Raw genomic sequence first — 13,070 nt, forward strand, 5'->3', positions numbered from 1 at the left:
CAACCTCCTCTCGGGAGCACGAGGTGGCGCCAATGCAGTCATCAATGTAGTGGAGGAAGAGGTGGGGAGTGGTGCCGGTGTAACTACGGAAGATGGACTGTTCTACGTAGCCAACAAAGAGACAGGCATAGCTGGGGCCCACACGTGTGCCCATGGCTACCCCTTTGGTCTGGAGGAAGTCGGAGGATTCGAAGGAGAAATTGTTAAGGGTGAGGACCAGTTCGGCCAAACGAATGAGTGTGTCGGTGGAAGGGTACTGTTGGGGACGTTGGGAGAGGAAGAAACGGAGGGCTTGGAGGCCCTGGTCATGGCGGATGGAGGTGTAGAGGGATTGGATATCCATGGTGAAGATGAGGCGTTGGGGGCCGAGGAAACGGAAGTCTTGGAGGAGGTGGAGGGCGTGGGTGGTGTCTCGAACGTATGTGGGGAGTTCCTGGACTAGGGGGGATAGGACAGTGTCAAGGTAGGTAGAGATGAGTTCAGTGGGGCAGGAGCATGCTGGGACAATGGGTCGGCCAGAGTGGTCAGGCTTGTGGATCTTGGGAAGGAGGTAGAACCGGGCAGTGCGGGGTTCCCGGACTATGAGGTTGGAAGCTGTGGGTGGGAGATCTCCTGAGGTGATGAGGTTCTGTATGGTCTGGGAGATGATGGTTTGGTGATGGGGGGTGGGGTCATGGTCGAGGGGGTGGTAGGAAGAGGTGTCCTCGAGTTGGCGTTTGGCTTCAGCGGTGTAGAGGTCAGTGCGCCACTGCACCCCCTTTATCCGCTGGCTTGATGGTGAGGTTGGGATTGGAGCAGAGGGATTGGAGGCCTGCGCGTTGTGAGGGTGAGAGGTTGGAGTGGGGGAGGGGGAACGACAGGTTGAGGTGGTTAATGTCCCGGCGGCAGTTGGAAATGAAGAGGTCGAGGGCAGGTAATAGGCCAGCGCGGGGTGTCCAGGTGGATGCAGTGTGTTGGAGGTGGGCGAAGGGGTCCTCGGAAGGTGGGCGGGAGTCCTGATTGTGAAAGTAAGCTCGGAGGCGGAGGCGACGGAAGAATTGTTCGATGTCACGGCGTGTATTAAATTTATTGATGCGTGGACGGAGCGGGATGAAGGTGAGTCCTTTGCTGAGGACTGATCATTCGTCCTCAGTGAGGGGGAGGTCAGAGGGATGGTGAAAACTCGGCAGGGCTGGGAGCTGGGATCTGGTGTGGGTGTGGAGCTGGGAGTGGGGGCGGAACCAGTAACTGGAGTGGGTGTGATGGTGGGGGGAATGGGGGGTGGAGTCATGAGCAGGGGTGGTGTTCCCCTCAGGGTTCTAAGGGCCGGGAATGGTGACAGTGGGATCTGTGGGGGGACGTGTCAGCAGAATGCAGGTGAGTGGCAGTGGTGGGGGGGGAGCCGAAGTCACTGAGCGTGTGACATCAGTGATGATGTGAGGGGCGGAAGTGATGTCACATGTGATGCATGAGGAATTGTGAGGGGTGGAAGTGGTTGTGGGAACGGCCATGATGGGGGCGGAAGTGACATCATCAATCAGCATGGGGGTGACAGCTACACCAGCCGCATGGCTAATGGCATCCCAGCAGTTCCAGAGGCCGTGGGAATCTTCTGGAGTGTTTGAGGAGCGCTGGTTATGGAAGTGGGTAGATAAAAGTTTGTTGTATTTACAGTTTTTGATGTTTGAGATGGAGTTGAAATACTGTTTGTTAAGAGTATGAATTCTCCTGAGGATGTAGTACAGAGTGGGTCCTTTGCAATTCTGAGAGAGTGTAGCCCTCAGCTGAGGCAGGGCTGACTGTAGAGAGGTTAAGTGCTGGCGCATTGCTGCAAGCGTGGAGCGGAGGATCTTGAAGGAGAACTGTTGCTGGTGTTTTTGAATTTGTAGTCTGTACTGTTTGTCCTGTTTGGGTCCGAACTGTGCTGGTTTAAAGGTGGTCCGGAGTCCGTGTGGGATGAGTTGGTTACAGAGGCAGGCACTGAGGAAGCAAACGTGGCTGTGGTAGCGAGTTTGTTTCAGGACATGGTTGAAGAGCTTCAGGGCAGAGGAAATGACCTGGGAGTTGCAGTGGGAGAGGGACTCCCTGAGATTCTTGTAGAGAGAGGAGGAAAACTTCTTCAAGGCAGGCATCCTTGCAAGAGGATTCGCAGTAGGGTTAAAATCAATGAGGTAAAAACAAGGACTGCAGATGCTGGAAACCAGATTCTGGATTAGTGGTGCTCCTATGACATTCCCGTGGTTAACACGACTTCAGAGTTTTAAAGGATGAAAGATTAATTATTTGAACATTGCCATGAGCATCTTGGTCTTATGTGGATAGACTGGAGATTTGGGCGGAGAAGTAGCAGATGGAGTTCAATTCAGGCAAATGTGAGGTGATGCATTTAGGAAAGTCTAATTCTAGAGCGAACTATAGTATAAACGGAAAAAGTTGATGAGCAGAGAATCTGGGAGTTTCAGGTCCATTGTACCCTGGAAGTGGCTGCACAAGGGGATAGAATAGTCAAGAAGGCATATAGTATGCTTGCCTTCACTGGACGGGGTATTGAGTATAAGAGCTGGCAAGTCATGTTAAAATTGTACAAGACATTGGTTCAGCCACATTTAGAATATGGTGTACAGTTCTGGTCACCACATTACCAAAAGGATGTGGATGCTTTGGAGAGGGTGCAGAGAAGGTTTATGAGGACGTTGCCTCGTATGGAAGGTGCTAGCTATGAGGAGAGGTTGAGTAGGTTAGGTTTGTTTTCATTAGAAAAGAGGAGATTGAGGGAGGACCTGATTGAGATTTACAAAATCTTGAAGGGTATAGACAGGGGAAGGAGATAAGCTTTTCCCCAGGGTGAGGGATTCAGTAACAAGAGGTCACGTTTTCAAGGTGAAAGGTGAAAAGTTTAAGGGGATACATGTGGCAAGTATTTCACACAGAGGTTGGTAGGTGCCTGGAATGCGTTGCTAGCAGAAGTAGTAGAGGCAGGCACAGTAGATTCATTTAAGATGCATCTGAACAGATGCATGAGTAGGTGGGGAGCAGAGGGATACAGATGCTAAGGAATTGGGCGACAGGTTTAGACAGTGGATTTGGATCAGCTCAGGCTTGGAGGGCCGAAGGGCCTGTTCCTGGGCTGTAAATTTTCTTTGTTCTTGTAGTGATGTGTCATATAGCCAGTTGGTGAAGGAGCTGATTGGAAACAGAAAATTAGGAAATAGAAACAGAAGGAGGCCATTTAGCCCCTTTGGGCCTGTTCCACCATTCACTCTGATCATGTCCAATCATCCACTTTAGTACCCTGTTCTTGCTTCCTCCTCATACCCTTTGAGACCTTCAGCCATAAGAGCCAGTGGTGTGCCACAAAGATCGGTGCTGGGTCTACTGCTTTTCATCATATATATAAACGATTTGGATGTGAACATAGAAGGTATAGTTAGTACGTTTGTAGATGACACCAGAATTGGAGGAGTAGACAAGAAGGTTACCTCAGAGTACAATGGGATCTTCATCAGATGGGCCAATGGGCCGAGGAGTGGCAGATGGTGTTGAATTTAGGTAAATGTGAGGTGCTGCATTTTGGAAAGGCAAATCAGGGTAGGACTTGTACATTTAATGCTCAGGTCCTGGGGAGTGTTGCTGAACAAAGGGATCTTGGAGTGCAAGTTCATAGTTCCTTGAAAGTAGAGTTGCAGATAGACAGGATAGTGAAGAAGGCATTTGATATGCTTTCCTTTGTTGGCCAGTGCATAAGAGTTGAGAGGTCATGTTGCGTCTCTACAGGATATTGGTTAGGCCGTGTTGGAATACTGCATGCAATTCTTGTCCCCCTGCTATTGGAAAGAAGTTGTGAAACTTGAAATGGTTCAGAAAAGATTTACAAGGATATTGCCAGGGTTGGAGTGTTTAAACTACAGGGAGAACCTGAATAAGCTGGGACTTTCCCTGGAGCGTTGAAGGCTGAGGGGTGACCTTATAGAGGTTTATAAGATCATGAGGGGCATGGATAGGGTAAATAGACAAGGTCTCTTCCCTGGGGTCGGGGAGTCCAGAACTAGAGGGCATAGGTTTAGGGTGAGAGGGGAAAGATATAAAAGAGACCTAAGGGGCAACGTTTTCACTCAGAGGGTGGTACGTGTATGGAATGAGCTGCCAGAGGATGTGGTGGAGGCTGGTACAAATGCAACATTTAAAAGGCATCTGGATGGGTATATGAATAGGAAGGATTTGCAGGGATATGGCCAAATGCTGGCAGGTGGGACTCGAGTTCTAATTTTAATTTTAATTTAAAATTTTCATTCATTAGACAAATAGCAGTGATGAAGGAGAAATGGCTGTGAGACCAGTTGGTCCCTGGGAGCAGGAGACTTTCTGCTCTGAGAATACGTCTTCAGTTTTGGCACCCTTGAGCACAGCAGGAACCTTCCCCTACGACCAGAAACAATGCAAAACCTGGCGATACACCACCCCCGCTTCAGCTCCATCCAGAGCCCCAAACAGTCCTTCCAGGTGAGACAGAGGTCCATCTGCCTCTCCTCCAACCTAGTTTACTGCATCCGGTGATCCCAATGTGGCCTTCTCTACATTGGGGAAACCGAACGTAAACTTAGTAAATGGTTCACCAAGCATCTCAGCCGGGCCCACGTCGGCCAGACCTACCTGTGGCCATTCATTTTAATTCCCCTTCCCACTCCTTTTCCGACATGACCACCCTTGGCCTCCTCCATTGTCAGAATAAACCACAGCATAAATTGGAGGAACACCACCTCATCTTATGCCTGGGCAGCCCACAGCCCAGAGGACTCAACATTGAGTTCTCCAATTTCAAATAACCTCCCTCCCCATCCCCTGAATCCCTTCCCAGACCCTCCCCCTCCCTCCCACTGCTCCCTGCCACCAACCGGATTCATTCCTCCCAATGACCAATCAGGTCGTACCCTCTACCTATCTTCACATATCCCCACCTCACCACCCTTCCCCTGCCACCCCCTTTATCTGCAGCTTCCCCCACACACCCCCAGTCCTGACAAAGAGTTACACCCAAAACATCAGTTTGACCCTCCTGACGCTGCCTGCCTTGCTGTGTCCCTCTCCCTCCTGATGCTGCCTGCCTTGCTGTGTCCCTCTCCCTCCTGATACTGCCTGCCTTGCTGTGTTCCCTCTCCCTCCTGATACTGCCTGCCTTGCTGTGTCCCCCTCCCTCCTGATACTGCCTGCCTTGCTGTGTCCCTCTCCCTCCTGATACTGCCTGTCTTGCTGTGTCCCCCTCCCTCCTGATACTGCCTGCCTTGCTGTGTTCCCTTCCCTCCTGATACTGCCTGCCTTGCTGTGTTCCCTCTCCCTCCTGATGCTGCCTGCCTTGCTGTGTCCCTCTCCCTCCTGATGCTGCCTGCCTTGCTGTGTCCCTCTCCCTCCTGATACTGCCTGCCTTGCTGTGTCCCCCTCCCCCCTGATGCTGCCTGCCTTGCTGTGTACCTCTCCCTCCTGATGCTTACCTCGGTCTCCAAGGACTCCTTGTCGCCCAGATGGACCAATGTCTCCTGGAGGTCCATAGGAACCAGGTGGACCATCAGCTCCTGGCCTTCCCGGTTCCCCCTTTTGGCCTTTGGGTCCTGTAGATGTGCAGAGACGTGAATATTGTGATACACTGCAATGGTTAGTTGGAATATCCGTCATCAATATTAGTAATTGTAATCTGCTTTCTTAGTTTTTAATCTTGAGAGAAAAAAAATTAAAAGACATTTGGACAGGTAAATGAGTAGGAAAGGTTTAGAGGGATTTGGGCCAAATGCAGGCAAATGGAACAGTTTAGTTTAGGAAACATGGTTGCCATGGATAAGTTGGACTGAAGGATCTGTTTCTGTTTGACTCTATGAAGGGGTGGCACAGTCGCTCAGTGGTAAGCACTGCTGCCTCACAGTGCCAGGAACCTGGGTTAAATTCCACCCTCAGGCAACTATTTTTGTGGAGTTTGCACATTCTCCCAGTGTCTGCGTGAGCTTTCTCTGGCTACTCTGGTTTCCTCCCACAGTCCAAAGATGTGCAGGTTAGGGTGGAATGGTCATGCTAAATTGCCCATAGTGTTCAGGGATGTGCAGGCTCGGTGTAATGGTCATGGGAAATGTAGGGTTACCTGAATAGAGTAGGGGAATGGGTCTGGGTGGGATGCTCTTTGGAGGGTCGGTGTTGGGCCAAATGGCCTGTTTCCACTCTGTAGGGATTCTGCCTGGTAGGCAGTGCTGAAAATGTGTTGCTGGAAAAATGCAGCAGGTCAGGCAGCATCCAAGGAGCAGGAGAATCGACGTCTCGGGCATGAGTTGCAGGGGAAGGTGCCGGGAGTGGAGGTTGGGTTGGTGGGGGGGTGTGGACCTGACGAGGGAGTCACGGAGGGAGTGATCTTTTTGGAATGCTGATAGGGGAGGGGAGGGAAATATATCCCTGGTGGTGGGGTCTGTTTGGAGGTGGCGGAAATGACGACGGATGATACGATTTATATGGAGGTTGGTGGGGTGGTAGGTGAGGACCAGTGGGGTTCTGTCTTGGTGGTGATTGGAGGGGCGGGGCTCAAGGGCAGAGGAGCGGGAAGTGGAGGAGGTGCGGTGGAGGGCATCGTCGATCACATCTGAGGGGAAATTGCGGTCTTTGAAGAAGGAGACCATCTGGGTTGTTCGGTATTGGATTTCGTCCTCCTGGGAGCACATGCGGTGGAGACGAAGGAATTGGGAATATGGGATGACATTTTTACAGGGGGCAGGGTGGGAGGAGGTGTAGTCTAGGTAGCTGTGGGAGTCGGTCGGTTTATAGTAAATGTCCGTGTCGATTCGGTCGCCCGAGATGGAAATGGAAAGGTCTAGGAAGGGGAGGGAGGAGTCTGAGACGGTCCAGGTAAATTTGAGGTCGGGGTGGAAGGTGTTAGTAAAGTGGATGAACTGTTCAACCTCCTCGTGGGAGCATGAGGCAGCGCCGATACAGTCATAAATGCAAAACTTGCGCCCACACCTCCCTCCCCCCACCCCCCCACTTCCCTCCAAGGCCCCAAGGGATCCTTCCATATCCGCCGCAAATTCACCTGCGCCTCCACACACATCATTTACTGCATCCGCTGCACCCGATGTGGCCTTCTCTATATTGGGGAGACAGGCTGCCTACTTGCAGAACGTTTCAGAGAACACCTCTGGGACACCCGGACCAACCAATCCAACCACCCCGTGGCTCAACACTTCAACTCCCCCTCCCACTCCACCAAGGACATGCAGGTCCTTGGACTCCTCCATCGCCAGACCATAGCAACACGATGGCTGAAGGAAGAGCACCTCATCTTCTGCCTAGGAACCCTCCAACCACAAGGAATGAACTCAGATTTCTCCAGTTTCCTCATTTCTCCTCCCCCCCACCTTGTCTCAGTCCCAACCCTCGAACTCAGCACCACCTTCCTAACCTGCAATCTTCTTCCTGACCTGCAATCTTCTTCCTGACCTCTCCACCCACACCCCCACTCCGGCCTATCACCCTCACCTTATCACCCTCGCCTTAACCTCCTTCACCTATCGCATTTCCAACACCCCTCCCCCAAGTCCCTCCTCCCTACCTTTTATCTTAGCCTGCTTGGCACATTTTCCTCATTCCTGAAGAAGGGCTCATGCCCCAAACATCGATTCTCTGTTCCTTGGATGCTGCCTGACCTGCTGCGCTTTTCCAGCAACACATTTTCAGCTCTGATCTCCAGCATCTGCAGTCCTCACTTTCTCCCTGGTAGGCACTGTTTGTAATTTGAGCATTACTCGGTTTAATTACTGTAATTGGTGATGGGTTTAGACTTTAAAAAAAAGTTGGGATTTCCTCAGTATGTGATGAGCATCTGGATCAATCAAAGATCCTAGAAATTTGTACTTGCCCTGAATTATACCTTAGGTTTAAAATAGTTGACAGACATTAAGTCTTTAGCTCTCTGATCCACAGATATTTATCAATCAAACAATGATAACAGCATAATATTCAGTGTTTAAAGGTCGCCTTCTGGAGTAATATAAAATTATGAGGGGTATGGATAGGGGTAATAGACAAGGTCTTTTCCCTGGTTTGAGAGAGTCCAAAACTTGAGGGCATAGGTGCAGGGTGAGAGGGGAAAGATTTAAAAGGGACATAAGGGGCAACTTTTTCAGGCAGAGGGTGGTGCGTGTATGAAATGAGCTGCTAGAGGAAGTGATGGAGGCTGGTACAATCACGACATTTAAAAAAGGGTTCCCGATGAAGGGCTTCTGCCCAAAACATCGATTTTCCTGCTGCTCGGATACTGCCTGACCTGCTGTGCTTTTCCTGCACCACACTCTCGACAACATTTAAAAGACGCCTGGAAAGGGTATATGAATAGGAAGTGTTTAGAGGGATATGGGCCAAAAGCTGGCAAATGGAAGTAGATTCATTTAGGATATCTGGTCAGCATGGATGATTTGGACCGAGAGGTCTGTTTCTGTGCAGTACATCTCTATGACTGTATGCCCCCAGTAATAACATGGTCAAAGGTTTTAAACCTATGGTACCATAAGCACTGCATATTTCACAAAACATACTTATTGAAGGCACAAGATGAACTTAAAACTGGATTTGTCCCAAATGAAAGAAAGTAGCAATTAGCAATGTAATGAGATTTCTATCTTAAATAGTATTTGCTTTAACCTCCTGGTTGTATGTTCTGAAGTTTCCCCCGAATCTTATAGCCTCCATTTATCCACCTGCTAACCTTCAAAAAAATCCTGCAAATGGTTATGTGATATTACCCCTTACATCTTCTCTTGTGTAGTCACTTGGCCACATACAACCCGATGTAAAACACTCCCATGCAATACCTGTATGGCCACGGGGGCCAGTAGCTCCAGTTGATCCTGGTGGTCCTGGAAAGCCACTGGGTCCTGGGGCCCCTGGGTCTCCTCGAAGATTACTTTTATCCATTTCACCATCTGTAATGATTGCACCAGGTGGGCCTACAGATTACCAAATAATAAATAAACCATTAATTAATGGACTCAAAATGTCATGTCAAAGTTTGATATGCATCAACAAATTATTTGTCATTGTAACTTGTGCACGTTCATAGAGGCAGTTACCCGAGGATACCAAAAAATTAAAATTTCTGATCCAATAGTAAATGGTCACTCACACTTACTTCAGTGCAGAGGGATCTTAGTGTCTCTGTGCATGTAGGTACAGCAGGTAATAAGGAAGACAAATGGAATTTTTGGCATTTATTCTTAAAGGAATAATGTATTAAGGTAGAGATGTGATGTTGCAGCTGCATAAGGCATTAGTGACTGTGCACTTGGAGTATTGAGTACAGTTAAGGCCTCATCACTCCAAGGAAGGGTGTACTTGCATTGGAGCCAGTTCAGAGAAAGCTCACAAGGTTGATTCCAGAGATGGGGGTGTTTGTCATATGAAGAGAGAATGAGCCGTTTAGACAGATACTCCCTACAGTGAATAAGAGAAGATCTAATTAATGTATATGAGATGGTAGAGGGAATTGACAAAGTAGATGTTGAGAGAACGTTTCCTCGTGTGTGGCAATCCAGAACGAGAAGTGATAGTTTGAGGATAGAGTGTAGCAGATTTAAATCGGAGCGGAGGAGAAATTACTTCTCTCAAGTATCTGTGGAATTCATTCCCCCAGATTGCAGTCGATGCTGGGACATTGAGTAAATGTAAGGAGGAGACAAACAGATGTTAAATTAGTAACAGGTTGAAAGGTTATGGAAAGCAGGCAGTAAAGTGGAGTTGGGGCTGGGATGAGATCAGCCAAGACCATGTTAAATGACGGAGCGGGCTCAGGAAGCGGATTGGCCTCATCCTGCTCCTAGTTCTTACATTTTAAGAATCTAAGTCCTGAAGGACAAAGCAGGAGACCCTTAGCAGCATTGGCTTCAAATGCTAAAGAAACAAGGGGGTAAAAACTGTAAACTTTTTCATGCATTCAATTTGTGCACAATTGTTTCCATTTAAAAGATGGAATTTTGACCAAATGTATCTTTTCAGAGTGCTACCAGTTGGGGTGAGTTAGTCACTAGTTGTACATCTGTCCAAATGTGTTTTTCTTTCAGGTCAAGAGAGAGGAGTTTTGGGGAGGTGTAAAACCATTAAGCTCCATTCACAATGTATCTGCCAGCTCTCTGGGCAAAGCCATTCCAGCAAAATAAAGGTTCCCACAAACTAAGCTGCACAGAGCAGGGGCTCACATATCTGTAAGAACCATGTTGTTTACCATTTAGTTATCAGGTTATCCCTGTCTTCAGTCTGCATCTCAATTCTTGCTCCTTAGCTATCCCTCCTGGTTGACAGTCAGGAGCAGAAATTTCCTCCAACTAAATATTGGGAAAACTGTAGCCAGTACCTTCAGTCCATGTCATAAACTGTTCCATAGCTACCCTCTGCATTCCTTTCCCTGGTCATTCTATGCTGCTGAACTAGCCAACTTACATGCCTACCTACTACCACCTCCACATAACACACTTAACACTGAATACCTGCTAAATACTGTTGTTCGCCCTAGACTTGATTGTTTCAATGCTCCCCTATCCTGCTTTGTGGGCTTTATAAACTTGACTTTATCTAAACGTCTGTTGTCTGTATCCTATCATGCAGTAAGTTGTATGCCCCATCAACCCTTTGCTCACTGATTACAATGGCTCTTGGTTAAGCAATGCCTTCATTTTAACACTCTCATCCTTGTTTTCAAACCTCCCAACGGCCTCATTACTCTGTATCTCTGTAACCTCCTCCAGCCCAGAAATCCACCAGGATCTCTAGCACTCCTTCAAATCTGAACTTTTGTCGATTGACATTTTAAAATTTTTTAACTATTGCTGGCCATGCCTTCACTGAACTGGTCCCTAATTTTTGGGATTTCATATTTAAATCTCTGCCCTCCTTTAATTCTCTCTCTCTCTCCTCAAAATGTTCCTTAAAATTTCCCTCATGGGTCTTATGTAGCTCTGTGTTAAATTTTGTTTGTTAGCATGCCTGCAAAGTGCCTTGCATGTTTTATAATATTGTTGAAGGTCATTAAATCAATGCAAATATTGCTGTTTAGTCATTTAGCATAGCTCACCTGGATCACCTGAAAAAGACACAAATCCAGCGACGGTAGGGAACATAGGAATAGAGATCAATAAAAAGTAAGAATTAATTCAAACATCCTGATGATAATATCTAAAGACAATTCATCGATCAGAAATTTCAACATAAATTACAGAATAAAAGTTACAAACATGAGATCCAGATTGCTAAGGAGAAAAGAGGAGAAATGGTGGGAAATTAATTAGTGATAATACATGTTGTTCTATACTTGGAGAGGTTTGGGCACAGGAAGACTAGATGTTCTCAATGAAAGCCCATCACTTCCCCATCATGAGGAAGATTTTCCAATATCCATTCTCAAAGAGCAGCTCAACTGTTCACATTAAACCATGGCAAACCAGGGATGAGGTATAAGTTAAAAGATCTAATAAAACTGAGGCCGGGGGCACAAATTTCACAATCTAAATGAATTCAGACTATTGTAGTTCTTGAAATACAGAAATTGGAATGGAAAGAAAATTGAAAATTCCAACACTCAGATTAGAAAGGGGTTTAATAATATCCACCGCACGTCTTGCAGTTGAAGCCAAGTTCTATCTTAAAACCTGTTCAATGAAAATTTTAAAAATTGTGGCAAGACATCCCAGAGATAAAGCAGGTAGAAATGGGGGAAGGAATGATCACCTGGGTCAAGAAATATTATTGGAATTCTACAATAGATAGGACATTTGACAAGAAATTGCAGTATTTGTTGATCAATAAACACTGTTAAATTTGTTAATGTTCTTGTGGAGTTTGATAATAATTTTGGTTTTCTTTTAAATGATAGCTAATTATTAAAATATTAAGTAAAGTTAAAAATCACAACACCAGGTTATAGTCCAACAGGTTTATTTGGAAGCACTAGCTATCAGAGTGCTGCTCCTTCATCAGGTGGTTGTCAGTTACATCTGTTGGACTATAACCTGGTGTTGTGTGATTTTTAACTTTGTACACCCCAGTCCAACATCGGCACTTCCAAATCAACATTAAATAATGTTGCATACATTAGTATGCATCAAATGTTTCCCAGAACTTCTAATTCAATATTCGTTTATTGGGGTATTTTGTTATTTTGGAGCACTATTACATTCTCTTTTTACAATGTCATGAATCTTCGAGTCACCTGAGTGCCATTTCCTAATTCTGGTTAAAGGGTGGGGTCACATGTCCCTAATACTCCCCCAGTGCAGCTCAAACATCAGTCAGATCACTGGGACACTTCCCTGTGCTGTCAGGAGAGACAGCTCCCTCCCACCACACAATCTCCCAGCACTCCCTTTCTCTGAGGCAGACATCAGGAATGTAAACTCTGCTGATTTTAAATGAATCCTTCTGACATTATTAAATAGGAAATTTATTTCTGATGATATAGCAAATACAAAAAGGAAAAATGATTGATTCCCAATTCTATAGGTAATCTGTCATGTAAGCTATTTACTCCAGGTCAATATTCTATCTATTGTATTGGAGAAACATTATGAGAACTTGCAGTATCTCCAGATTTGCATTAGCATTTTCGGATAAGTATTGATTGTAATGTCAGAGGAGTTTTATTGAATTACTGTCACGTTATTCTAATAAATTGCTATCACTTGAGAAGGTGATTAAAAGGAAGCTGACCTTGAGGTCCTGGTGCACCAACACAGCCACGGTCACCTCGATCACCTGGAACTCCTGGTGGTCCATCAATCCCAGGGAAACCAGCAAAGCCCTGGTCACCCATTACACCTTCATAATAAACAAGAACAGGGAATGGTGACTGCAAAATTACAAAACGAGAAATATAGTGCAATCATTTCAATATTTATAAAGAATGTTTGAACTGAGAACAGTTGGAGGAGAATTCAGAATTAAGGGTATTCAGTCTTCAAGTGCAGTTGGACAGGATATTTTTAACATTAATTACATTTGTGTCAGGTCAGTGAATGGAATTTGATTCCCATAAGTGAGTGATGCTCGTTGGAGTCCACACCAACCACCAAAAATAGAGA

The 13,070-nt window shown here is 46.6% G+C and overlaps 1 protein-coding gene across 1 annotated transcript in view; it reads right to left on the bottom strand.

Moving 5' to 3' along the window:
• Positions 1 to 13,070, bottom strand: part of LOC140478581 (uncharacterized) — a 256,307-nt gene that overhangs the window by 20,093 nt on the left and 223,144 nt on the right. Inside the window, exons 42-44 of the mRNA XM_072571802.1 lie at positions 12,700 to 12,807; positions 8,817 to 8,951; positions 5,466 to 5,582 (exon numbers count right to left, since the gene is read on the bottom strand). Coding sequence (XP_072427903.1) covers positions 5,466 to 5,582; positions 8,817 to 8,951; positions 12,700 to 12,807 — 360 coding nt within the window. The remainder of the gene's footprint in view (positions 1 to 5,465; positions 5,583 to 8,816; positions 8,952 to 12,699; positions 12,808 to 13,070) is intronic.

The sequence above is a fragment of the Chiloscyllium punctatum genome, chromosome 6 (assembly GCF_047496795.1).
Source record: "Chiloscyllium punctatum isolate Juve2018m chromosome 6, sChiPun1.3, whole genome shotgun sequence".
Taxonomy (NCBI): domain Eukaryota; kingdom Metazoa; phylum Chordata; class Chondrichthyes; order Orectolobiformes; family Hemiscylliidae; genus Chiloscyllium; species Chiloscyllium punctatum.